Source organism: Oryctolagus cuniculus, chromosome 18 (assembly GCF_051225735.1).
Source record: "Oryctolagus cuniculus isolate XC-2025 breed Fujian yellow rabbit chromosome 18, ASM5122573v1, whole genome shotgun sequence".
NCBI lineage: Eukaryota > Metazoa > Chordata > Mammalia > Lagomorpha > Leporidae > Oryctolagus > Oryctolagus cuniculus.
The window spans coordinates 4,601,400-4,624,497 of record NC_142884.1 but is presented as its reverse complement, the minus strand read 5'-3'; the positions used below and the strand labels follow the sequence as shown (position 1 = coordinate 4,624,497).

The window sequence follows — 23,098 nt, the reverse complement described above, 5'->3', positions numbered from 1 at the left end:
CAATTGCTAAAGGTCAAGGGGAGCGAATCCTGGCGTCACCGCCCTCTAGGTGGGCTCCTGTGGACACTCAAGGCCACTGAGCTGTGTGTCCCTGGAGAGGAACAGCACAGAACCGCACGGGAGCCTGCAGGGCGGTGGGCAGGGCTGCGGGAGGCCGGGGCCCCTTCCCAGAATGCGCGTGGGAGCCCGGGGAAGCAGCACAGACAGCGGCCCACCCGGGTCCCTGCCCCTGAGCAGGATTCCCCCAACCCCAGGTGAGCTCCGCCCGCTTCCCCTGGCTTCTCACCATGCATGCCCGGCCTCCCGCCTCCCCCGCCCCCGGGGCACAGCTTCTCTGACCCAGCAGTGTCCTCTCTCCAGGTCATCGCTGGCCTGCAGCCCGGGTCCTTCTCTGACTGTACCAAGCCTCTGACAGCAGAAGCCCGAGGCCCAGCAGGACCAAGCCTGCCACGCCCATGCGGATGAGGTTCTCCAGGGTGAGGTCCTGGGGCGCTGGGGCTGGGGGTGTGCACGGAGGGGTCACCGAGGCCGGGACAGACCCAGTCACCCGAGCCCCACCTCCCTGCAGCTGCCTGAGCCCTGAGTCCAGCCTGTAGCTCACTCACCTGCGGGGGTGTGAGGGGCTGCTGGGCCCCAGTCCCCCTGATAACAGGGACGGGATAGTGAGGAGAAGGAGACCCCGGCCTGGTCCATACTCAGTGCTTCCCAACCCCCATGTCTCGCGACGCAGCTCAGCATGGCTCTTGGGTGAGCTGCCTCCGGGTCTCTGTCGGGCTGCCCTGTGCTCCGGGGCCGCAACGGAGCTCTGCAGGGGCCCGACCACGCAGCACCCACAGCCTGGTGAGCTTCTCCCTACAGGAGCAGGTCTGGGGCCCACCCTGGGCCACGGCGAGGGCTCATTGCCCTGAGCAGTCTCAGTCCTGGTCTAGAGGCCTACAGAGCCCCCAGGGTGTGAGCCAGTCCTGTGCGGGGCCTGTCCAGTGCTGCATCTGCTCCCGCCCCTGTGGGAGCCAGGCCTGGGGCAGCCGGCCAGGGTGCTGGGCAGACCCCGAGTCCCTGTGTGACCCCGTCAGGCCATCTGCAGGGACCACCGAGGGCCTGCTGGGTCAGGAGGGAAGAGGGGCGGGGCTGCACCCTGGCTCCGCCCACACCCTTCTCCCTCCTGCCCTGCAGTCCCACCGCCCTCACTCTGGGTGTCTGGCTCAGGAGCCCAGGCCCCACACCCAATTCCCATCTACCCTCCTCTCGCATCCCCGTGACCTACCCAGCTCCTGCTCAGGTGTGGCTTCCTCACTGTCACCCCAGCTCCAGGGCGGCACACGGCTCTGAGCAGCCAGCAGCGCTGAGGCAGACACAGCGGTAGCGCCCCGCGTACACCTCAGCCATGAGAGGGTGGAGAACTTGGCCTTGTTTCCGGGCTCCAGGGGCATCACTCTGTCCCAGGGCTCTGGGACTCCCTCTCTAGAGACGGCACTCCTGGGCCTCCAGGGTCCCCCACACCACAGGGCTCCAGGCCTGCCCAGGGCGATCACAGAGCCTGGCTCAGCCTGGAGGCTGGGTCTGGGGAGGGTCCCTGGAAGGCAACCAGAGGGTGGGTCCCAGGACCACGTCCCCTGGCAGGCCAGGACCCTCCCAGACGCCCTCCTCACCAGACAGGGCTGCTGTCCCCACCCCAGCTGCCCGGGGTGGTCCTTGTCCCATGGCAGGGGGACCCGGCACAGTGGGGGCACGCTCACCTGCCTGCACTCGGGTCCTGGGCCTGCACAGCCCTGGAGGAGAGCTCCCCGTGAGAGGTTTCCCCTGCCCCTGCGCAGGTCCTCTCCTCCCCGGGGCTCCTGAGCCTGGGGTCTCCAGGGAGCAGGGCCTGGCTGTTGGTGGGGGCGGGGTCCCTCCCAGAGCAGGGTCTCCCCTCCCCGTCTTCCAGTCTCCCCCAGGCAGAGCAGGACCATGAGGGCGGCGTCATGGCGTCCTCTCCGCTGGCCCCGGCACAGCGCCCGCGGCACGGACACACACCGGGTGTGGACGCTCGGAGGCCGGGTCCTCCCAGCATCGGAGGGCTGTTCCGCCCGCAGCCCCACAGGAAGGGGCACCGCCCCCACCCCAGCCAGGCCCTCAGTCCCCAGGATGGGGGCACAGGCGCCCTGCAGGGATGGGGCCCCGCCCCGCCCTGTCAGCCGGCTCCGCCCTCCTCTCCCAGGGCCAGGACCCAGCACCAAGGACACGGGCCTCCTGGAGCCGCCCCTCAGGTGGGCTGATGCGCCCCCGGGGTCGTCCCCGCCCTCAGCCCCTCCTGTGGGGTCGCAGCCCGGCCACTTCCGGAGGACGCAGGTGGGCACAGCCCCGCTCCCGCCCGGCCCGGAGGTCCCGGGCCCGACCCAGGGCGGGGGAGGCCCGGACGCCCCCTCCGCCGCGGACGCCGCTCCCACGCCCCTCAGCCACAGCTTCCCTGACCCGACCACCCCGCTGCGGGGCCCTGAGGCCTCCCAGGACCTGCGCCGCCCCCTCCCTGCCGCCTGCCCTGACTCCCGGGGGAGGCGCCCTCACTGCGTCCCCTCACACACCCCTCTGCCCTGAGCCTCAGCTTCCCCGTGTGGGCGGACACGGACTCACCTGAGGCGGCCTCGCGCACACGCACCCCGACTCTGGACTGCGCATGCGCACGTCCTCAAGGGAATGCGCAGGCGCACACCGCCACTTGTCTCTTGGACACAGCCCAACACGTGACTGTACAGGCGCACAAGACAGGACAGCGCACGCGCATGATGACATGCTACTGCACAGGCTCACGCTGACATGCTGCGCTCACACGTCACTGAGGGGCTGCGCGCGTGGTAGCCGCTGTCTCCGTAGAGGAAGAGTGCGGGTCCTTGTAGAAACGTGAGCCCTGACTGCTGCTTGCGCGGCCCTGCAAGTCCTCGCCAGAGCAGGTGGGCGAGAAGCCACAGAAGCGTCCGAATTGGGAAGGAAGAAACCTCGTCGGCTCTTTCCTGATGACGCCATCTTACCTAAGACTACCTCTTTTTGCTGATGACGTCATCCTACCTAAAGACAACCCAACGTCTCAACCAGAAACTGCCCTCACTGGTCACCGTCAGGTCACAGGATCGCGGTCCACACACGAACTCCCGTCAGCGCTCCAAGGGAGATCCACACAGCTCCACTTAGCAGAGCCAGACCTCCAGCAGCCTGAGTAAAACAAAACTCATGATTTACATGGAAACACAAAAGCCCCATTCGAGCAGTGGGCAAAGCACTTGAATTGACGTTCCGGAGAGAAGATGTGATGACTGACAGGAGGATGCACAATCACTCAGACAAAAACAGCTTTGTCTGTGTCTGATGAGCTGTTTCTTCTGATAATGTATTGAACGCCATCGATTCTTTAGAATCAAGCGACCGGTGCCTGCCTTCACCACCAACAGCCAACCGGTGTGGTCATGTCCCCTGCATTCCCCTCTCTGTATAGGAACGAGTATTCTTTGTGAGCGTTTTCTTGGAGTCTACTTACGAGAGCATCCGTCCCAGGATTTCCCCATATGACTGTTTCTGCCTCTCCTTCAATATCCATGTAACTCTGACTTTCAAATAAATAAATAATCTTTCTTTTTTTATTTAAAGAAAGCCTTTTGAGTCTGCAAAAACGGTCTGAATTTAGACAGGGCCATCAGCAAAATGGGAGTTCTCTCCTCCCTTCAGAGAAAGGTGCATCCTTCTTGGATGGCCCCTTCTTTCCACCAGGATCTCACCCACAGAGATCCTTCATGTAGGTCATTTTTTTGTTTCATTTTCAGTTCTCTGAATCCTGAGGTGTTCGCTCTTCCTGTGACGACCTGCGGCCCTGAGGTCACCCTGTATGTGCACAGGCAGGGTTTCATCTGCTGCACACAGAGAACAGACCCTGCTACAGAGGGGAGTGGGACTGGACGGGCATCTCTCACGCAGAGAACAGACCCTGCTACAGAGGGGAGCGGGTCTGGACGGGCATCTCTCACACAGAATCAAGTGCCCACAAGGAGGGAGAGGATGCCAGCGTAGGGGAGCCACTGAATCCCACCCCGCAGGAGGGCTGCCACGGGCGAGGCCACGGGTGCCGGCGTTGGTGCGGAGGAGAGGGAAGCCTGGGGCGCTGCTGAGGGGACCTGGGATGGCGCAGCTGCTTCGGGAAAGAGCTTGCAGCTTCCTGCAAGAATTTAAGTGGGACCACGCTCGGACTCCCCAGTCCCATTCTGGGCGCTGAGATCAAGGGGCTGGCGCTGGATGCAGCAGGTGAAGCCGCCGCCCACAACACCAGCATCCTGTACCAGAGCTCCAGGAGGGGTCCCGGCTGCTCCATTTCAGATCCAACTGACCTGAAGCCAGGAGCCAGGAGCTTCTGCCGGGTCTCCTTCGTGGGTGCAGGAGCCCCAGCACTTGGGCCATCCTCTGCTGCTTCCCCCAGCTGCATAGCAGGGAGCTGGACTGCAGGCAGAGAGGCTGAGACTCCTACTGGTGCTGCACTGTGGGGCGCTGGTATCGCAGCTGGCGGCTTTAACCTGGGCCACGACCCCGTCTCCAGGCCCCACATTCTTTAACCACTCAAGGCTCATGAAGCTACCACCCACGAACACTCCCCAGGAGGGTGCAGGCTAACCCCAAACAAGCAAGGCCTAGATGGCACGCCCCACGGTGGCTCCATGCTGGCCATTCACTCCCCCAGGGGCTGCCTGTGTCTCCGCCCTCCTCCCAACATGCAGGTCACAGGTGCAAAGTGACCGGATCCTGTGAGCAGGAAGAGGGAATGCCGGTGGCCTTGGCCAGGGCAGCCTGCTCCTCCTCACTCTGTGTAGATGAGAGAGGGTCAGAGCAGACGGTTCTGAGGACACGACCACGAACCTGAGATGCAGCCCTCCTGCTGCGCCCTGAGCTCGGAGAAGCACGCAGCCTCCAGGGAGTGGGTGAGGCCCAGCCCCGCGCGGCCAGCAGCCTGAGAGGAGGGCGATACAGGTGCAAATGGGCGGGGAGCTTGGCGGGCAGGCCAATGGGGGTCACTGTGGACTGGGATTCGGGCCTAGTTCCTGGCTTCCTGCTTGCCCATCGGGAGGTCCTGAGCTTGGGGGGCTTCTGGGGCGGTGCTGCCCTCCTGCACCCACGTGCGCGCCTGTCCACGGCCGGGAGTGCCCCCGAGCCCTGGGCTGGATTTCCCAGGCGCTTCCTCCGGTGGGCGCGTTGTGACCACCCCAGCCTCTGTCCCCTCTCGTAGGTCGGGGCTGGAAGGTCCACGCGCGAGCAAGGAGGGCCCAGCGTGACGTGGCTCCTCAGGCTTTGCAGACCCCGCCGTCAACCTCTCCCGCATGGGAGACGAGGAGACAGCCTCTCCCCTGCCGGCTCTGGAGCTGTCCCAGACCTGAGAGCAGACGCCACCCAGTGAGCGAAAGGTTCCTCAGAAACCACAGGGTGCGGGAGACAGAGTCACTGAGAGCCGAGCGCCCATTGGCTACCTCTCACCATGGCCGCATATACCCACAATACCCCGGGCGGCCTGGGGGGTGGGGTTGTACCTCAGCCCCACCCCCAACTAGGAAGGCTTTGTCTGGGGGCAGGGCTAGGAGCTGTCATTGGGTCTCATAGCAACGGCTGAGCCCACCTCCTGTTAAAGATGGGACGAGCTCATTTGGCCCCTGAGCAGGAAGTCCTGCCCCCTGCGGCATCCTGGGAGCCAATCACAGAGCTCGGGGGAAGTCCACTTCCTTTGGCCCAACCATGCACAGGCCGGAAGTCAATCCTAACCCGAAGGAAGTTTGTCTTCTAAGTTGAGCGTGGTTGGTGTTGGGTGTTTCTGGGCGTCCATGTTCGCTCTGGGGCTTCTGGGAGGATTTTCTGGGTCTTGGAGCAGAACTGCCTTTGTAAGCGCCGGTTTGGAGAGGAGGCTGCCAGCGGCTCTATGCAATGTTCTTTCCCTTCTAATATATTCTAAGGCGCTTCATTAAATATAACTTATATCCCATAGAACCTCCCCTGCACAGTGCTGACCCACAGAGCAGGTCCGCCACCTGTCAGCATCCTTTGGCCCCCCCGTGGAGACCTGCCCACCCCACCCCAGTGATTTGGGAGGAGGGGCTACCCTCGCTCAGCCTCGCGCTGCCGGGGGCTCTCAGGTGCCAGTCATGGAGGCTAAGGCTGGGCCGCACGGCTCACAGTTTATCGTCTGGTGTCCACGCCCACCCACATACCTGCAGACACAGACTGGGGGCCACTGCAGAGCCTCCTGCTGCTGCCGCTCTGTGTGGCGGGGCCAGAACCCGCTGCCTCCAGCTGGGCCTTGGCTCTGCCTGCCTTGTCCCGGGCTCAGCCCCTGGCTGGCCGGCTTTGGGCCTTCCGTCACTCACTCCTGTTTCAAGTGGACACTGCTGTCCCGCTCTGTGCGTTGGGCGCCTAGAGACACAGGTGGGCGCCGGGCTCAGGCATGGGCTGAGGGTGAGCAGGTGAGTGGGCTCTGGGGACCCAGCACACAGCGTGGTGATTGCCGTCGGTGGCCATGCACACTTGGGGTTTGAGTGCTGCTCCACACAGAGAGAGGCGACACCGAGGGAGTGGTTATGCCAGTCAGCCTGCCTTCGGCATCATTTCAGACACACGTGTATTTGGTCACTTCACCTTGCACACTGACAAATAAAAATGGCGCGCATTCAATCATGCTTCGACAGAGCTGGACAAGAATTGCAGGACCGTGAGACTCACCTGCCACTTGTTTTTCATGGCTACTCCAGAATCCCGCAGCCTCTGAGTAGGCCCAAGTCGCCATCTCCCCTCCTCCATTCATTCTGGGTGGGATCAGCCTCGTGGTCGTTCTCAGAGAGAATGGCCTTGGCCAGAGGGAGGGTCCTCTCGGGGAGGACCCTCTGTGCTCCCTGCTGCCATGGGTCCCTGCACGCAAAGGCCTGGCAGTGGGAACCGGAAGCATCTGACGCTATGAGCACCGGAGGTTAATTAAAATCCCCCATCAGCGATCATATCCGGGTGACGGGGAGGCACAGGGAGGGAGGACTCAGTGGCTGTCCACCGTGCGGCTCTGGGGCAGACCGGGAAACCAGTGCTCCCCAAATCCTGTGCCCACGGCTTGTCTTTGCAAGACTGAAAGAAGCCTTTGGAATCTGGAGCAAAACAGCACAGAGGCCGGACGCTTTGGGTCCGTGGGCTCAGCAGGGGTGGTCTTTGCCTCCTGTGGGACGCCGGGTGGTGCTTGGGGATGCTAGTGGGCTGCTGCTACCCACTCCTCAGTGCACAGAAGGCCCTGGCCAAAACCACAGCCACACGGAAGGTTCCAGAAACCCTGTTACAGAATGTGACAGTGGTCCTCAACCAGGGACACTTCTGCTCCCTAGGGGGTCACTGTTGGAGACAGGTTTTGTGGCAAAACAGAACAGGAGATTCGCCACACTCAGGGCTTCAAGGTGAACAGTGGGACATTAGGCGTTCACAGCACAGCTCCATCACCCCCGCCCACTCTGAGAGCGTCTGCATCCAGCACAGGAGCCCCCCTCCCCAAGCGGCCCATCTGCCCCCACCCTCACCCCCACCCCCTGAGTCTGCCAGTCTCTCTGTCACTAGGGATTCAACCAGTGAGATCGCACCTGGGACAGTGAGAACCCACCCACATTGGTGAGACCTCTCCCACACAGGTTGGTGACACCCCAACCATATCGGGGAGACCCCACCAAGATAGTGAGACCCCACCTGGGACAGTGAAACTCCACCCACTATGGTGAGACCCTACCCACCCACGTCAGTGACACCCCACCTGGGGTAGTTAGACCCCACCCAAGTCAGTGGGACCCCACCCACTATGGTGAGACCCCTCCCACCAGGTCAGAGACACCAAACCTACAACAGTAGGACCCCAGCCAGGACGCTGAGACCCCACTCGTTGGTGGGACCATACCACTGTCGGTGAGACCCCGCCAGGGTGGGAGAAGCTCAGGCACTTGGGCTGTGTCAGGGCTGCAGACTCCAGGGCCACCAGGTAACTCCCTTCCCCACCTCATTGGGCACAAAGGACCCTGGAGTACAGGTCTGGGGTCCCGAGCTGTGGTCTCAGCACGAGGGGAAGAGGGAAGCCCCGGTCTCAGGGAGTCCCAGGGTCCATCCCTCGCCCTGGGTGATCATCACTGGACTTCCAGGGTAGCAGCTAAACGAGCCTCTGTCCGTCACCCAGCCTGTGGCACTCGGGTACAGCAGCGGGAAAGAGACTAGGGTGGGCACCCCGCGGGCCAAGGGAGGGAGAGATCAGGACAAAGCGCACGACGGGAAGCAGCCCTGAAGCGACTTCAAATAGTTCACAGAAACCCAAGCTGTGCTGGGAGTGTGCGTGAAGTCTCAGCCGCAGCCTTGCTATGGAGGACAGGGCTGTTTGCTTTGTCAGGGGAGACCAGAGTGGGGCAGCGGTGGCCGAGCAGGTGCACAGGCCAAGGAGCGGATCTGCCTCAGCAGGCCGTCACCTCCACCCTCGCCCCCCACTCCGTGCAGGTGACCCCTGCTCTGCGGCACAGCACAGACGTCGCAGTCCATGCCGGCCTGGGCACGGCCAGCTCCCTCCTGGGTTCTCCATCTGCAGAGCCAGTCTTCAGCCAGGAGCCACGTCAGAGCCACCAGGACCAGGACAGCCAGGCCGATCCGCAGGAGGTTCTGGGCGGTGTGATCCCAGGCGGCTGGGGCTGGGGCAGAGGGCCGCTGATGGGATGCAGCACTGCACCCACCCGCTCCTCTCCCCTCACCTCCCAGACCTTCCTCCTGCCCCCACCCCGCGGGAGCCCGGCTACTCACCGTCCTGGACTCTGGACACTGTGGTTCCGAGACGGGGTTCCCGAGAGCCTGCTGTGGGAAGGGAGGGTCGGCTTTGGCTTCCGCCCACTCAGCCTCTCCTTCCTCAGCCCAGCCCCACCACACCCCGCGGCTGTCCAAGTCTCCACCCCACACCTCACAGGGGTCCCAGCAGCCTCACCCCGCGGGCAGGGCCCCCAGGCCCCAGGCAGAAGCTGGCGTTGCACTATTGCGCATGCGTCTCTGTGCCTCGCACCCCGACGGGGGCTCTGCGCCCCCCTCACGCGGGTCTTTCTCCACACACGGCATCAAATCCAAAGCCTGGCACTCCCCTGGGTGTCCTGAGCCAGCCCACTGCCCAACAGCCTCCTGGCTAGACCCTTGTCACCAGGTCCCCTTCCTGACTTCCGGCACTGCTGGGTCGCCCCCTCTCTTTCTGGAAATCTCTTCGTTCTGAGAACCAATCAACTAACGGGCTCCATCAGCCAGTGTTCACCCAGATGTCTCCTGCGTGTGCCCAGCCAGGCGGCCCTGCTTAGCCCTCCAGGGTCCCCCTTCCAGGTCACCACTGCTCCTTGTGTGCGATGCCAGGGGGCTTCTAAAACTTCACAGGACATGGAGTTAAAAGAGAAGTTTATGGGGCCAGTGCTGTGGTGTAATGGGCTAAAGCCTCCGACTATAGCACCAGCACCCCTTATGAGCCCCGGTTCGATCCCCAGCTGCTCCACTTCTCTCCAGCTCCCTGCTAATGTGCCTGGGAAAGCAGCAGAAGATGGCCCAGTCCTTTTACCCCTGCACTTTCCATGAGCTCTCTGAACTGCCCTCATATAACACATTTCTCTCTCCTGACATCTCTCATGGACGCTCCATCCACTTCAGCCAGGATGCTTGTGCCCCAGAGACCAGGAGTTTTTTCTGGCTGATAGGCACAGCTGTATAGGTTGCCCACCCCTTATCCAAAATGCTAAGGACCGGAAGTACTCCAGATGGGCTTGTCCTGAGATTTGGAATATTCCCATACACACAGTGAGGTCTCCTGGAGACTGCGCCCATGTCTTAAACACAAGATTCCCTGCATGTCACGGGCCCCGGGGACACAGCCTCTGGGTAACTTCTCATCATGTCCCTAGTGCACCTGCGTTCTGCATATGGACCAGCATGAGAGGGAGGGTGCAGGTTTTACTGCCGGTGGCTTGTGGGCACTGAACACCACCACACCTGGGGCACCTGCACTGCACTGTGCAGGCGGGGAAGCCCACGGCACCCACGGGCACACACAGGAAGGCTCCAGCTCTCCCGAGTGTGGAGGAGCAAGCTACTCACCAGGAGCAGGGGCGGGGTCTGTGGGTTCCAGGCTGGGGTCTCCCACATCTGGAGACGGAGATGAAGAGGACAGGTCGGGGCTGGGCGCTTCCTCTGCTCCCTCCATTCTCCTTCCCTGGCCCCCTGGGGTGGACGTCCCTTCGACATGACCCTGGGGTTTCTTTAGGAGCCCAGGGAGGACCTGGGAACTGGGGGCTTCCTCACCTGTGACCAGGAGCTTCACGGGCTCACTGGGGAAGGACCACACATGGTCACTATAGGCGCCAAAACACCTGTACGTGCCTGTGTGTGCCGAGGTCACAGGGCCCACGGGGAACTCCGCTGGCACCGCCCCGTGGCTGCCTGTGGGTGGCTGGGCCCGCCTTCCCGGAGCAGGAAGAAGGTGTTGGTCACCGTCTCTAGCCGGCAGTAGAAGGTCACATTCTCTCCCGAGGTCACCGTGGGCCCTGGTTGAACCCATAGGGTGGGCGTGTCGTACATTCCTGCACTAGAAGGTGGCCGGTGTCTTCCTGCCTCCCAGGCTCCACCCCTGCAACCTCAGACCCTCCTCCTCCCCCCACACCTACTCCATCCACAGACGCGCCCTCCCCAGCCGTGCTCCCAGATAGAGCCGCTCAGTGCCCCCAGCTTCCAGGAGCGAGGATCAGACTCTCTGGGAACCGCTGTCCACGGGGTTTTCCCAGAGTTTGGCTGCTAGGACCACAACGCCAGCACGGCCAGGGGCAACCGATGGCCAGGGGCCACCTCAGGGCCACCAGTCAGAGACTCGGGTGGGGCGGCCGTTTGCTTATGTCTTTGGGGGAAACATATATAACATAGAATTCAGCATCTTCACAGCTTTAAGCGTCGCCCCGTGTCTCAACTTCTTTTGCAAGCTCAGCCCGTTCCCTCGCATGCGGTGCAGCCCACGTTGGCCACGCCTTCCCCAGGGGACACTCGGCTGCTTGCAGCTCTCGGCCCTTCTGATCCAGGCTGCGGTGACTCGGGGCCAAAGCTCTCTGTGTTTGTCACGAGCCCTCCTGCAGATCCTACCAAGTGCTTCAGTCTGAGACACAGGTCCCCGGCTGTAGGGAGCGCCGTGGCCCGGACACCTTCCCTCCGTGGGAGCGGCCCTCCCACAGGACAAGCCTCTCTCTCTGCCCAGCCTGCTTCTCTCGCCTGTCCCAGGGACCCGGGTGCCGTCCTCAGTAGGAGTCCTGCACCGATGCCCTGCTGGGCGTCCCTCTCCTGCAGGCTTCTCCCAGAGGAAGCAGCCCCCGTTTTGACCCCTGCAGAGCGTGGCCGGGTGGGGCTGCCCCCTGTCCCCTGCCCCCCACCGCAGCCCAGCAGACTAACCGGTGACCACCAGATCCAGGGGCTCGCTGGGCTCTGACCAGAGCTCCCCGCTGCGGCAGAAGCAGCGGTAGCGCCCTGCAGTGCGCGAGGTCATGGCCGCGATGGGGAATCGGACTCCGCCCCTTGCTTGGGATCGCTCGGGTTTCCCCCAGGCAGAGAGGCCCCCCTTGGAGCGCAGCTGGTACTCCTCGGCCCCGGGGGGCCCCTGGCACCAGATGGCTGCTGGCTTTCCCTCTGGAATCCTGGAGTCGGGCTCGGCCCAGATGCTGGGCCTGGTCAGTGCCTCTGGAAGGGAATCAGAACCTGAGTTTCCAGAAGGACCCCACCCCAGTCCCCTCCCACCGGCAACAGCCCCGCCCACTCCCAGTTTTCCCAGTGGTGGTGACTTCCTGGGGACCTCGAGGGTGACCCTGGGGCGGTGAAGGGAGGACTCACGCTTCTGGGTGCTGATTCTCCAGCTCAGACACAGCCCTGGGAGGCAGGAACCATGGGTCATGTTGCCCCCCACCCGTACCCCCGGCCTCCATTGCCCTCCCGTACCAGGACTCACCGAGGCAGAGCAAGGCCATGAGCGAAGAGGGCATGGCGCAGATTCGGCTGGGACGTGCGGCGTGGCTGGTCAGAGAGCAGCACAGGATGTGGCGGGCAAGGCCTTATGCCAGTCACCCAGGGGATTTCACACTGATATTTTTACAGGCAGGGCCAAAGCCCTCCCTCCACCACCTGACCACGGCCCCTCGACAAATCCAACCACACCTGCATCTGTTACCGGATAAAAGCAGGGTTCTTGTCTTAGCACGAGAAAGAATTCAGGCGTCAGACAGAGAGTAGTGGGAGGTAAAATAGCAAGGTTTATTAGGGCAGGGACATCCGTAAGGACGGATGGGCACCTCTCCAGACAGGACCTGAGAGTGCCCAGTCACTCGGACTGGCAGGGGGTAGTGAGGTTACATGGTTGAGTGGAGAGAGTACACCTGGGCAGGCAGGTGGGTGGCTCAGCGGAGATGCAGAGGGCTGAGCACACTGTCCAGTTGAGGCCGGGGGTTTTTAAGGAGATGGGTCTTCACACAGCTCCTCCTGAAACAAAGGATTTTATGGCTGTAAATATTAAGAAGCTCCTATCTGAGTTTTCCCTTGAAGGTATCAGACAGGAGGAAGCCTAGCTGGCGCCATCCTGGGTTCAGAGGAAGGGTGAGCAGGACCCCCTAGAGAATGGGGATCCGGAGCAGGGTGTTTGAAATGCAGGTACTGGGCTGCATCTGGGAGACTGTGGAAGATTTGTCAGGCAGAAGGGGTGGGGACCTCCACCTGGCAGGTTATCAGGTAGGAGGGGGCAGGCAGGATGCGAAGGCCGGGCTGCCCTGAAACATTATCGGGATGACTTTGAGATGCAGCATATGCTGGACATAGACGTCTTCTCTTTAGGCCTGTCATACACACATAAGCTCCCACTGAACTTCCTACCTAACACAACCTCAGTGTCTGTCAGCTTCAACACCACGCCGCTCCCTCCCCAGAGCTCCTGTCCATTGCTGGCCTGGGTAGCTCCTGTTGTCTCTGGATGCCACAGGGCCGGGTCTGGGTAGGTTCACAGCACATCTGCAGCTCCGGAACAGGGGATCAGACTGAGGGGCACAGTCAAGGGGCAGCCCTGGGAGGTCACCGTGCCATCCACATGCAGGGGAGGTGAGGGAGAGAATGGGGGTTCTGTGACCCCTGCTTTAACACCTCGCACCCGTGGAGAGATGTGGGACTCTGCACAGCACCGGCCCCCGTCTGGAAAAGGGAGCACGGGCTCCATCTCCTTTCTGAGCTACAGAACCTCGAGGACCACAGCCCTCTCCCTGCAGGTGCAGGAGGGAGGGTGGGGACAGGAAGGTGGGTTTTCTGTGCTCCCTGGAAGTGATGGGAAACAAAGCCCAGCCTGTCTGCCCTTGCTCGTGCCTCCGGGGCCTGAGTACTCGCCTTGGGGGAGATGAAAGGGCTGGATTTCAGAGACAGCCTTGGGGACTCAGGCAGGGCCGCTCTGGCTCCAGGGGTCGACACCTGGGGCTGGGTTTCTTCTCCTGTCCTGTGGCACAGGGACCGGCTCACCCCGAGCTCCCCCAACACAAATTTTCTCCAAACACCGACCACGGAACTCGAGTCAACCCTTGGCGCTGTGAGGATGAGGCCAAAGTCCCCATGGGGTCTCCCGGGGTGGGGTCCCCTCTGGCTTTTGCGCAAGTTTCTGATTTTTTATTTTTATTTATTTATTTATTTGTTTGTTTGTTTGTTTTTGACAGGCAGAGTGGACAGTGAGAGAGAGACAGAGAGAAAGGTCTTCCTTTTTGCCGTTGGTTCACCCTCCAATGGCCGCCACAGCTAGTGCGCTGTGGCCAGCGAACCGCGCTGATCCGAAGCTAGGAGCCAGGTACTCCTCCTGGTCTCCCATGGGGTGCAGAGCCCAAGCACTTGGGCCATCCTCCACTGCACTCCTGGGCCACAGCAGAGAGCTGGCCTGGAAGAGGGGCAACCGGGACAGGATCCGGCACCCCGACCAGGACTAGAAACCAGCATGCCAGCCCCGCAAGGTGGAGGATTAGCCTAGTTAGCTGCGGCGGGGTCCCTGATTTTTTATTTTTAAATTCTGAAAATGTGAGAGGCAGAGAGAGAGTGAGTGAGCCAGCTCCATCCATTGTGTCACTCCCAGAATGCTCTGATGGCTGGGGTGAACCAGGGCCAATGCCAGGGGCCATGAGCTTTATCCACACCCCCCCACATGGGAGGCAGGAACCCAGCTCCAAAGCCGGAGACCATGGCCCCAGGACCTGCATGAGCAAGGAGCTGGAGCCCAGACGTGCAGCTGAGAATTGAACCCGGGCCTTGCATCGTGGGGCCTTTGCTTCCTCCTGAGGCCGGTTGTTCTCACTGAGGGTTCAGCTGCAGTGGGTTCTGCTCCCCGTGGAGGGGCCCTGTGCCTTTCTGTGGTCTCTCCCAGTCCCCCAGGGGTTGGGTGCCCAGCAGGGGGCAGCTCTCTGGCAGACACTGTGGGTGTGCATGTTCCCACCCCACTAGGTCAGACTCAGCCTCGTGCTCTCGTGAAGGCCGTGGGTGTTGGGTTTTCAGTACTTTGCTTCCAGATCTGCAGGTGCAGGCTCCCTGCATGTGGCCGGCTGGGGTGGTGACCGGAGCTTTTCTCTGAGGGCCGAGGGTCCTGACTGCTTTCTCTCTACAGCACCCACTCTCTTTAGTTCTGTGGAGACCTTGGTTCAAAGCCCCCTCCTCAGGGACTTGGGGCAGGGTCTCTGTTTTCTGGGAGGTGGTAAACCCCATCAGGGCCCACCTCCTGGGCAGAGTCTGCTGAGTACCCGCGCTTCCACTCCCACTCGAGCCAGAAGGCTCTCAACTAAGCTTTCGTCTCCACCACTGGCTGCTTTATTTCTGTGCCCTTGAGACCAGATACTTATGGAATTGTTTCTAATGTGTCTTGTTGATGTGTGTGCACATGTGTGTGCACATTTGTATGTCTGTGTGCATTTATGTATATGTGTTTCCCAGTGTGCAGGTGTGTGTATGTGTCTGCATCTGTGTGCATGTGTGTATTTCTCTGTATATTTGTGTATGTATCTGCATTTGTGTGTATACACATGTGTATGTGTGCATGTATGTCTGCATTTGTTTGCATGCATGTCTGTTTGCATGTGTGTATGAGTGGGTCTGGGTGTGCATGTGTGTATGCGTCTCTGTGTTCTGTGTGCGCAATCTGTGCTTGTGTGTGCATGTGTGTGCACGCAGGTATTTCTGTGTCCGTGTCTCTGTGCATGGATGTGTGTGTCTGCACATGTGTGCATGCTTGTGTACATGTGTTTATGTGTCTGCATGTGTGTATGTGTGCATGTGTAAATGCATGTATGTGCATGTGTGTCTGTGCCTGCATGTGTGTGCATGCGTGTGTGAGTGTGTTGATGGGCACAGCAGTCCTGTGCACGGCCTGAGCCAGCACTTCCTCTCACGCAGCTCTGTGCCCAGCAGAGGTCAGCACATCATGGCCCAAGGACCACAGCCAGCCTACGGCCTCTCTGTGGATGGCCCATGGTCTGAGCGTGTTTTCATATTTCTGTGTGTCTGAGACGAAATGAAAGAAGGCTATCCCGGGCCGTGTGGACATGCTGTGACACACAAACATCAGCTCTCACCTTGCTTACTGGGAATCGACCCTGTTCCAGTGTGTGCACAGCTTGTGGTTGCTCTGCTGTACCCAAGCCCAACTGGCTCAGCTGACCTCCTGGGGGACGGCAGAGGACATGTGCTGGAATGAGAAGGCCATGCCAAGATGGCCGCTGGTGAAAGAAACTGTCTGGCAACAGGCTGTGATTGGATGACTTTGGAAACTGCCTGGCAACAGGCTGTGATTGGATGGCTTCAGAAACTGCCTGGCAACAGGCTGTGATTGGTTAGGGCATAGACCGCCCCTTGACTGGATTGGCTGCCTTGGCTATATAAGCTACTGTAGCCACTGAAATAAATGAGTCTGCAGGCTGCTTGCCTCTGGCCTGCTTTCACCCGACTCCCGGCGTCTGTGTGGTGACTCCGCGCCTCTTGCCCCCACCATGCTCCTCCTCCCAGAATCAAATCCACAGCAACAGACGTGAGCTGAGTTTGTGAGGGGGCAAGAAGCCATTCTTGCTGCATCCTTGCCCCAGACCAGGTGCACTCTGCTGCATTCCTACGCTGCTCTGCACACCCCTGCTGTGGACAGGGCCCTGCACAGCCAGCTGCGAGCCTCTGCCGAGGACACAGAGGGGCTGAGAGGCACCTACCTGTGACCATGAGCTCCAGGGCACCACTGGGGGCTGCCATGGTGGCTGTTGCTGTGGATTTGTTCTGAGAGGAGGAGCATGGTGGGGGCAAGAGGCACAGAGTCACCACACAGACCCCGGGAGTCAGGTGAAAGCAGGCCAGAGGCGAGCAGCCCACAGACTCGTTTATTTCAGTTGGTACAGCAGCTTATATAGCTGAGGCAGCCAATCCAGTCAACGGGCAGTTTATGCCCTAACCAATCACATCCTGTTGCCAGGCAGACTCCATTTCCAGGTGGCTTCCAAGGGGGCTTCCGAAGCCATTCCTGAGTAACTGATGCCCAGTTGCATGTGGCCATCTTGGTATGGCCTTCTCATTCCACCACAGGTGGCGACCGCACAGATGCGGGGGTTCCCAGGACCAGAGCCAAGGTTCCTTGGGACCCCTTGCATCAGTGCTGTGGCAGGGAGCCATTTCCCCCCGGACGCACTGGAACTTTATCAAGAGGACGCTGGAGGAGGAAGAACATGGCAGGGAAATGTTCTGTCCTGACATAACCCCAGACCCTGATCCACAACAGGCAGGGCTTGTCACAGGAGCCTGAAAGAGGAGAGGTCAACAAACTTTCTCCTTTTAAAGAAATTGTTGCTTTGATATTCAAAAGTTGTATTTCTGTATAATTGTCATCAAACACACAAACACACAACACACACGCACACAAACACACAACACACACGCACACAAACGTGGAAGAGCTAACCCAAGCTAGATAATGTGTGCATTACCTCACAGACTCATTGTGTGCTGGGAGCATCTGACACAGTTTTAAGCCATTTCAGCTGCCCGTGCCATGAGCGTTATTAACTACAGTCGCCATGACACACACTACACCTCTAGACCTTCTTCTCCCACGTGATTCTGTAGCTCTGCTCTCTGACCTGCGGATCCCACACCCTCCCCTGGTGACCACCACTCTGCTCCCCAAGTCCCTCACAGCCCACACCTGAATGACTTCCCGCATGGGTTTTCCCTGTGCCTGGCTTGTTTCACTTCCACAGTGTCCGCAGTGCCTCGGTTTCCTGAAAACATCCGGGTTTCACTCTCCCATGGCCGAGTCTTATTGTACTGTGGGACACCTTGCTTCGGGCCCCATTCACCTCGGTTGATGATGACAGTGATGTGAGCTGTACCACAGGAACGCGGGCGCGCAGGTGTCTAAGGGTCTCCTCTCCCGTAGCTCCTCCCCTGTGCCCGACCTGGGCTAGGAGAAAGGAGCGGTGGGGGTCTGGGCCCCAGGATCCCCTCTCTGTCCCACACTGTTGCGGACAGGTGAGCCAAGGAGCCGCCCATGCGCTCAGAGAGTTGGCACCGTCGGGAACTAAAACCAGGAGGCGGCATGATACCAAGGGTTCGAGGGGCCAGGTGGGGCTGAAAGAGGAGCTGCCGGGTAGAAAGAAGGTTAATGGTGGACGAACCGGAAATACCAGACGGGCTCTTCCGGACACCTGGGAACCTCGGGCGGGGGTCCGGAGACCCCAGCCCCCTCTTAAGGAGTCCTACAGTGTTCAAATGTGCTCTTCCAGGAACCCGGGAATCTCGGGCTCGTGTCCGGAGACCCCAGGCCGCTCTTCCGTAGACCCAGGAATCCAGAGCGCTCTTCTGGAAGCCCTGCACACCCTCTTCCGGAAACTCAGAGACCCTGCACTTCTTTTCCAGAAACCACAGACGCGCTCCTCCAGAAAGCAGGGGTCCCAGATGCCCCCTTCGGATATGCAGGCAAGGCTGACCTTGGTTTAGAGCTACAGTGGAGGCACGGCCAGAGCAGGTGCGTTGCGCTCCACTTCTCAGGTGTCCGTTGCATGTAGACTTCCTTCCACGCAGAAAGTGCCAGGGAGGAAGGGGATGCTCCCTTGGGAACCAGGTGCCCCAGATCCGCAGCAGCCACGCTCATTTAGTGAAATACACCTTCCCAGGAATCCAGTGTAAGTTCTCTCTTCTACGCAGAAGTTGGAAAAGTTGGTCTTATAGTAGCAGAGTAGGATGGTGACCACTATCGCTGAAAAGGGTCTGGGGGAGAGATGAGGGAGGTTTGGTCCCCGGGTCCCAAGGTGGAGTCAGATAGAGGAACGGCTCTGTCTGCACAGCACAGGAGGCACCCATGGCTCACATAACCTGTTGAGTGTTTCTACAAAGAACTCGAGGAGAGGAGCTGGGGCCCAAACACAAGACATGACGAGATGGGAAGGCCCTGGTGTGATCAGCACACCCTCCAATACCATGCTGCACCTCCCAAATTATTATGTGTTCATTTAAAGGAAAAAATAGGTGGTAAAAATGATGTCTGTGTCTTTCTCTTTTGTCGAGCTGAAATTCACAGAGCACAGATTACAGACCTGACAGAAATTTAATTCATGCTGTAGCTACCTCTCACATTCACTGTGTCGTGTACCCACCAGCACCTGTTCAGAAACATCTTCATTAATGGAGACAGAAACCCTAGACCCACTCAGCAGGCACCTGCACTCTCCCTCCCACACCCAAGTCCACGTTCTGCCCTCTGAATCTGCACCCCCGGGCACCTCTCAGAGCAGAAGCAGAGCATGGTGTCTTTGTGACACTGGCTGATTTCTCCATGATTATCCAGACCCTCCTTCTTTTCTAACAGGAGAGTATCAGCCGTGTCTACAAACACCGCCTGTTGTGGACGCACTCATCTGTTGGGCTTATTCTGGTTGCTGGCATCTTTGGGCTCATGTGAATGAGGCTGCTATGAACCCATGGATGCAAACACCTTCTTGGGTTCCTGCATCAATCCCTGTGGTCATATGTGCAGGAGAGGAACTGTTGGATTGGATGGTAATTCCAAGGAACCATGTTTCCTTCTTTATTGTGCTGATATTCAAATAACATAAAACCAGCCCTTTAAAGTGTATTATTTGCTGACTTTTAGTACATTACCAATGTTGTACACCGTTAACTTTTAAAAAACATATATTTTATTTATTTGAAAGAGTTACAGAGCTAGATACAGACCGAGAGAGAGAGAGAGAGAGAGAGAGAGAGAGAGAGAAAGTCTTCCATCTGCTGGTTCACTCCCCAGATGGATTGACCCTGCCCACCCTGAAATCCGATTTCGCTCGTTTCTTCTGTTACTTGGCGCAAGCTCCCTGTTGTTGGCTGAAACGCGGATTCCCACACATGCGCACTGGGAACTGAATTCACCAGAAACAGAGCAAAAGGCTCCATGAAGAAAGAGCTAAGCGCGAGGCGCACATTTGGTCTGCAGGGGGCGCTCTCGCACCTCAGGGCAGGAGAAGTCCATGGCTGAATAGAGGAAGAGCCCCTGCTGCCCCCAGACAGTTCCCGCAACCGAATGCTGGAAGACTGTTCCCCACTGTGCTCACGCTCCCCCCTGCCCCGCCCCCAGGGCTCGGCCTCTCTGACCCAGCGCTGTCCTCTCTCCAGGTCACCACCGGCCTGCAGCCCGGTTCCTTCTCTGGCTGTACCAAGCCTCTGCCAGCAGAAGCCCGAGGCCCAGCAGGACCAAGCCCGCCATGCCTATGCGGATGAGGTTCTCCAGGGTGTGGTCCTGGGGCGCTGGGGCTGGTGGTGTGCACGGAGGGGTCACCTAGGCTGGCCAGACCCTGTAACACAGGACCCCACCTCCCCGCAGCAGCCTGAGCCCAGACTGCACATCTTTGTGTCTAGGGAGTCCCCTCGCCCAGCGTGGGCTTTGTGAGAGGCCTGTGCACCCAGCCCAGTTCCCTTCCCAACTCCAGCACCCCTGTTCCATCCACTCCACTTCCCACACAAACCCTGTGCCACACAGGATGACCCGGGCCCCAGGGCTGAGACCTCTGCTGTTTCTCACTCCCTGTGACCTCCCCCAGGTCCCCTCCCCCAGCCCAGTCCTCCTGTGGGGACAGCCCTGCACTGACCATGAGGACTGATGAGACAGGGCTGGGCCCTCACCTGACACCTCCAGCTGCAGGGGGTCACTGGGAAGTGACCACACATGGGTCTTGTTGGTGTCAGCATGGTAGCACCTGTAGATGCCCCTTTGGGTGCTGTCCACGGGGCCCAGGAGGAAGGTGACCTGCCACAGCCCAGCCCCATGGGAGTATCTGGCTTCCAGGCTGTGCAGGGGGCCGGCTCCACCCTCCTTCAGCAGATGGGCAGTGCCCGCCTCATCTGAGCCACAGGAGAGGGACACGTTCTCTCCTGACGCCACCACGGGGCTTGCCTGGGCCGACAGGGAGGGCGCCGGGAACATCCCTGCAGGGGAAGCAAACCAATGTCTGGGGGCTGCTGCTCCGTGAAGTCCATGTTTCTTCTTCTGTGGGCAGGGGAAAAACCTTACCCGTCACCACCAGGGTCAGGGGGTCACTGGGCTGGGAGTGGCCGAGCGAGGTCCAATACACACAACAGTACTGCCCTGTGTCATGGGAGCTCATGGATGTGATCACGGAGAAGCTGGCCTTGTGTCTGGAGTCCTGCTGGGGCCTCGTTTCCCAGGGATGACGGCCGCTCTCTGTATACATATGATAGACCTCAGCCTGCAGAGACCCCTGGCACCAGAGGGTCACAGGTCTCCCTACGGCGACCAGGGGGCCTGGGTCGGCCCAGATGGAGGGCTTGGGGAGGGTCCCTGGAAAGGAATCAAAGTTGCAGACCCCGGGTGCAGCCTCTCTCCCACCCCATTCCCCAGCTCCACTCCCAGCCCCTCCCAGCCATCACCATCAGCCCAGCCCCCCTGGGCTCCTTAACATGAGCTGTCTGGAGCCCCCGGGACTGAGCCAGGTCAGGGGAGGACTCACCCGCCTGTGCCCCATCCCCTGGCACCCGGCACAGCCCTGGAAGAGAGGTCCCCATGAGAGCTGTTCCCCACTCCCCACCCCTGCAGAGACGCCCAGGCCTGCCCTGGTCCTCTGAGCCCTGGGGTCCCAGCTGGGGCAGGGCGCTGTCCCCTCCCGCACCTGTAGGGGATCCCATTCTCCCCGTGTCCCCGGCTCACCCAGGCAGAGGAGGGCAGTGAGGGCTGAGGTCTGGGACCTGCCACCCATGGTCCCTGTGGAGCAGAGCAGCTGTGAGGGGCGCAGGCCCAGAGTCTGGCTGGAGATGAGTGGGGAGACGTCACGGGTTCCTCATCTGTGGCCTCACAGGAACGGGGGCAGCCCCTCCCCAACCTCCCCCGCTGTCCCTGAGGATGGGGCCCAGGAAGCAGCGGGCACTAGGGACAGTTAGGACCAGGCCTCCGCCTCCGCTGCCCCCTGTACTGTGCCTGCCCTGCCTCCCTCCCCCACTCCAGCCCCCGCCCCAGGAGTCCACTTTCTGTCCAGTTAGGGTTCTGGTTCTCCCTGCACAGGCCGGGTGGCCAAGACACGCACTTCCCTTTCCTGAGCTGCTGAGTGCAGTTGTGGGGGCTGGGGCGGGGGAGGGGAGGGGAGGGGAGTGGGGAGGGCTGGAGCCTGTGGGGAGGGTGACAGAATCTTCCAGGCCTCTCAGAGCTGATGAGAGCAGATGAAGAAGGCAGACCCTACGGAGGTGTGGCTGAGCTGCAGCCCAGCTGTGGCTGTGGCAGGTGCAGGAGGGCCCACAACAGGGGACACGGGCCTGGGGTGGGGTCCTGCTGGGGGCTGGCGGGCTTGGGTCCCTGCTAGGGGCTTGAGGAGGGGAGGGTGTCTTGGAGCACAGGCCCCGAGCTCCTCTGGGAACTGAGAGCATGGGATACCCTGGCCCCGGGCCAGCTGGTGACCCATGCCCCACACCCTGTGCTGGGTTTCTCTGATTGAGGGGGACTTGGAGCAGGGGACTAGGCTCGTGTGGAACCACACTCCACGCGGGGCTGGGGGTCCCCAGCACCTGTGTCCTGAGCCCCCCACGGCCTCTCCTCCCCTGATCTGAGCACCTGAGCTCCGTGCTCCTGGATGACATGGGGGTGCCGCTTCCTGAGACCTGAACAGGTGATGTCGTCCCCCAGTGTCTCTGTGGTGGGGGGATGCCCGAGACCTCCCCTCCTTGGGTGGCCGTGGCTGCAGCACTCCGGTCTCAGGGTCCTGCAGTGTCCCTTCCAGATTCAGACGTGGGGACAGCACCGTTCTGGTAGGCACCGCTCCTCAGAAGTCCCTAGGAGCACCCGCTGACCCCAGAGGTGAATCAGAAGACAGAATGGAAGACCCCATCCTCAGCCGTGTTTGGGGGTGGAGCTCTCAGCTGCCTGCTCTGGGGTGGGGGCCTCATGAGAGAACGCACGGTGGCTCGTCACAGCCTCGGGTGCAAAGGCACTGACAGGCATCTGTCCTTTCCTTAGCCCTGCGTCTGGTTGAGAGGAAGTCCCCCTCCCAGAAACAGGAGCTGGCAAAGCGTGCATGCAGTGGGGTTCACAGCAAAGCTGCAGAAATGCAGCGACCCCCTCTGGCCTCCACAGCCCTGCACAGCCCCAGGGCTCTGTGGGCTTCCAGCCCTGGGTGTTTCTGGGAAGGGTGCTATGCGAGGCCCATTGTGTGTGGCTGTGCCCCCAAGCCCCACGCATCCTCACTCTATGGCTTCCTGGGGCTCAGCAGAGTTCCCACGGAGCCAGGGACCCACCTCCCTGAGCCCCGCATCCCCGGTGCACATCCGGCTCCTGTCCCTGGCCGGCTGTGCTTGGATGGATGCCTGTGTGCACAGTCCCTGGGTGGTTGTCAGGGCCTCCCCCAGGCCCTCGGTGGTGAGAACGCTCCACAGAGCCTGCACTCAGCACACTGGTGAGCGCTGCACCTGACCCTGACCCTTGCCAGGATGTGGGTCAACGGGAGTGCCTGACTCCGTGCAGGGGGTGGGTTGCTCTGTGCTGTGCCGAGGCTGGGTCAGGTGCTTTGAG

The 23,098-nt window shown here is 60.7% G+C and overlaps 1 protein-coding gene and 1 pseudogene across 2 annotated transcripts; both read right to left on the bottom strand.

Moving 5' to 3' along the window:
• Positions 1–7,662: 7,662 nt before the first annotated feature.
• On the bottom strand, positions 7,663–11,999 carry LOC108176042 (natural cytotoxicity triggering receptor 1-like; annotated as a pseudogene). The gene is made up of 6 exons (XR_016225068.1): positions 11,890–11,999; positions 11,455–11,739; positions 10,324–10,601; positions 10,120–10,167; positions 8,800–8,850; positions 7,663–8,690 (listed from the first exon to the last, which is right to left on the bottom strand). The product of XR_016225068.1 is annotated as a natural cytotoxicity triggering receptor 1-like (transcript).
• Positions 12,000–19,223: 7,224 nt separating this feature from the next.
• LOC149120723 (leukocyte immunoglobulin-like receptor subfamily A member 5) lies at positions 19,224–21,519 on the bottom strand. Its single transcript, XM_089319848.1, has 4 exons — positions 21,251–21,519; positions 21,054–21,089; positions 20,597–20,884; positions 19,224–20,511 (listed from the first exon to the last, which is right to left on the bottom strand). Exons 1-4 carry the CDS (start codon positions 21,297–21,299, stop codon positions 19,865–19,867), a joined length of 1,020 nt encoding a protein of 339 aa, XP_089175974.1. The 5' UTR covers positions 21,300–21,519; the 3' UTR covers positions 19,224–19,864.
• Between the last annotated feature and the right edge of the window lie 1,579 nt (positions 21,520–23,098).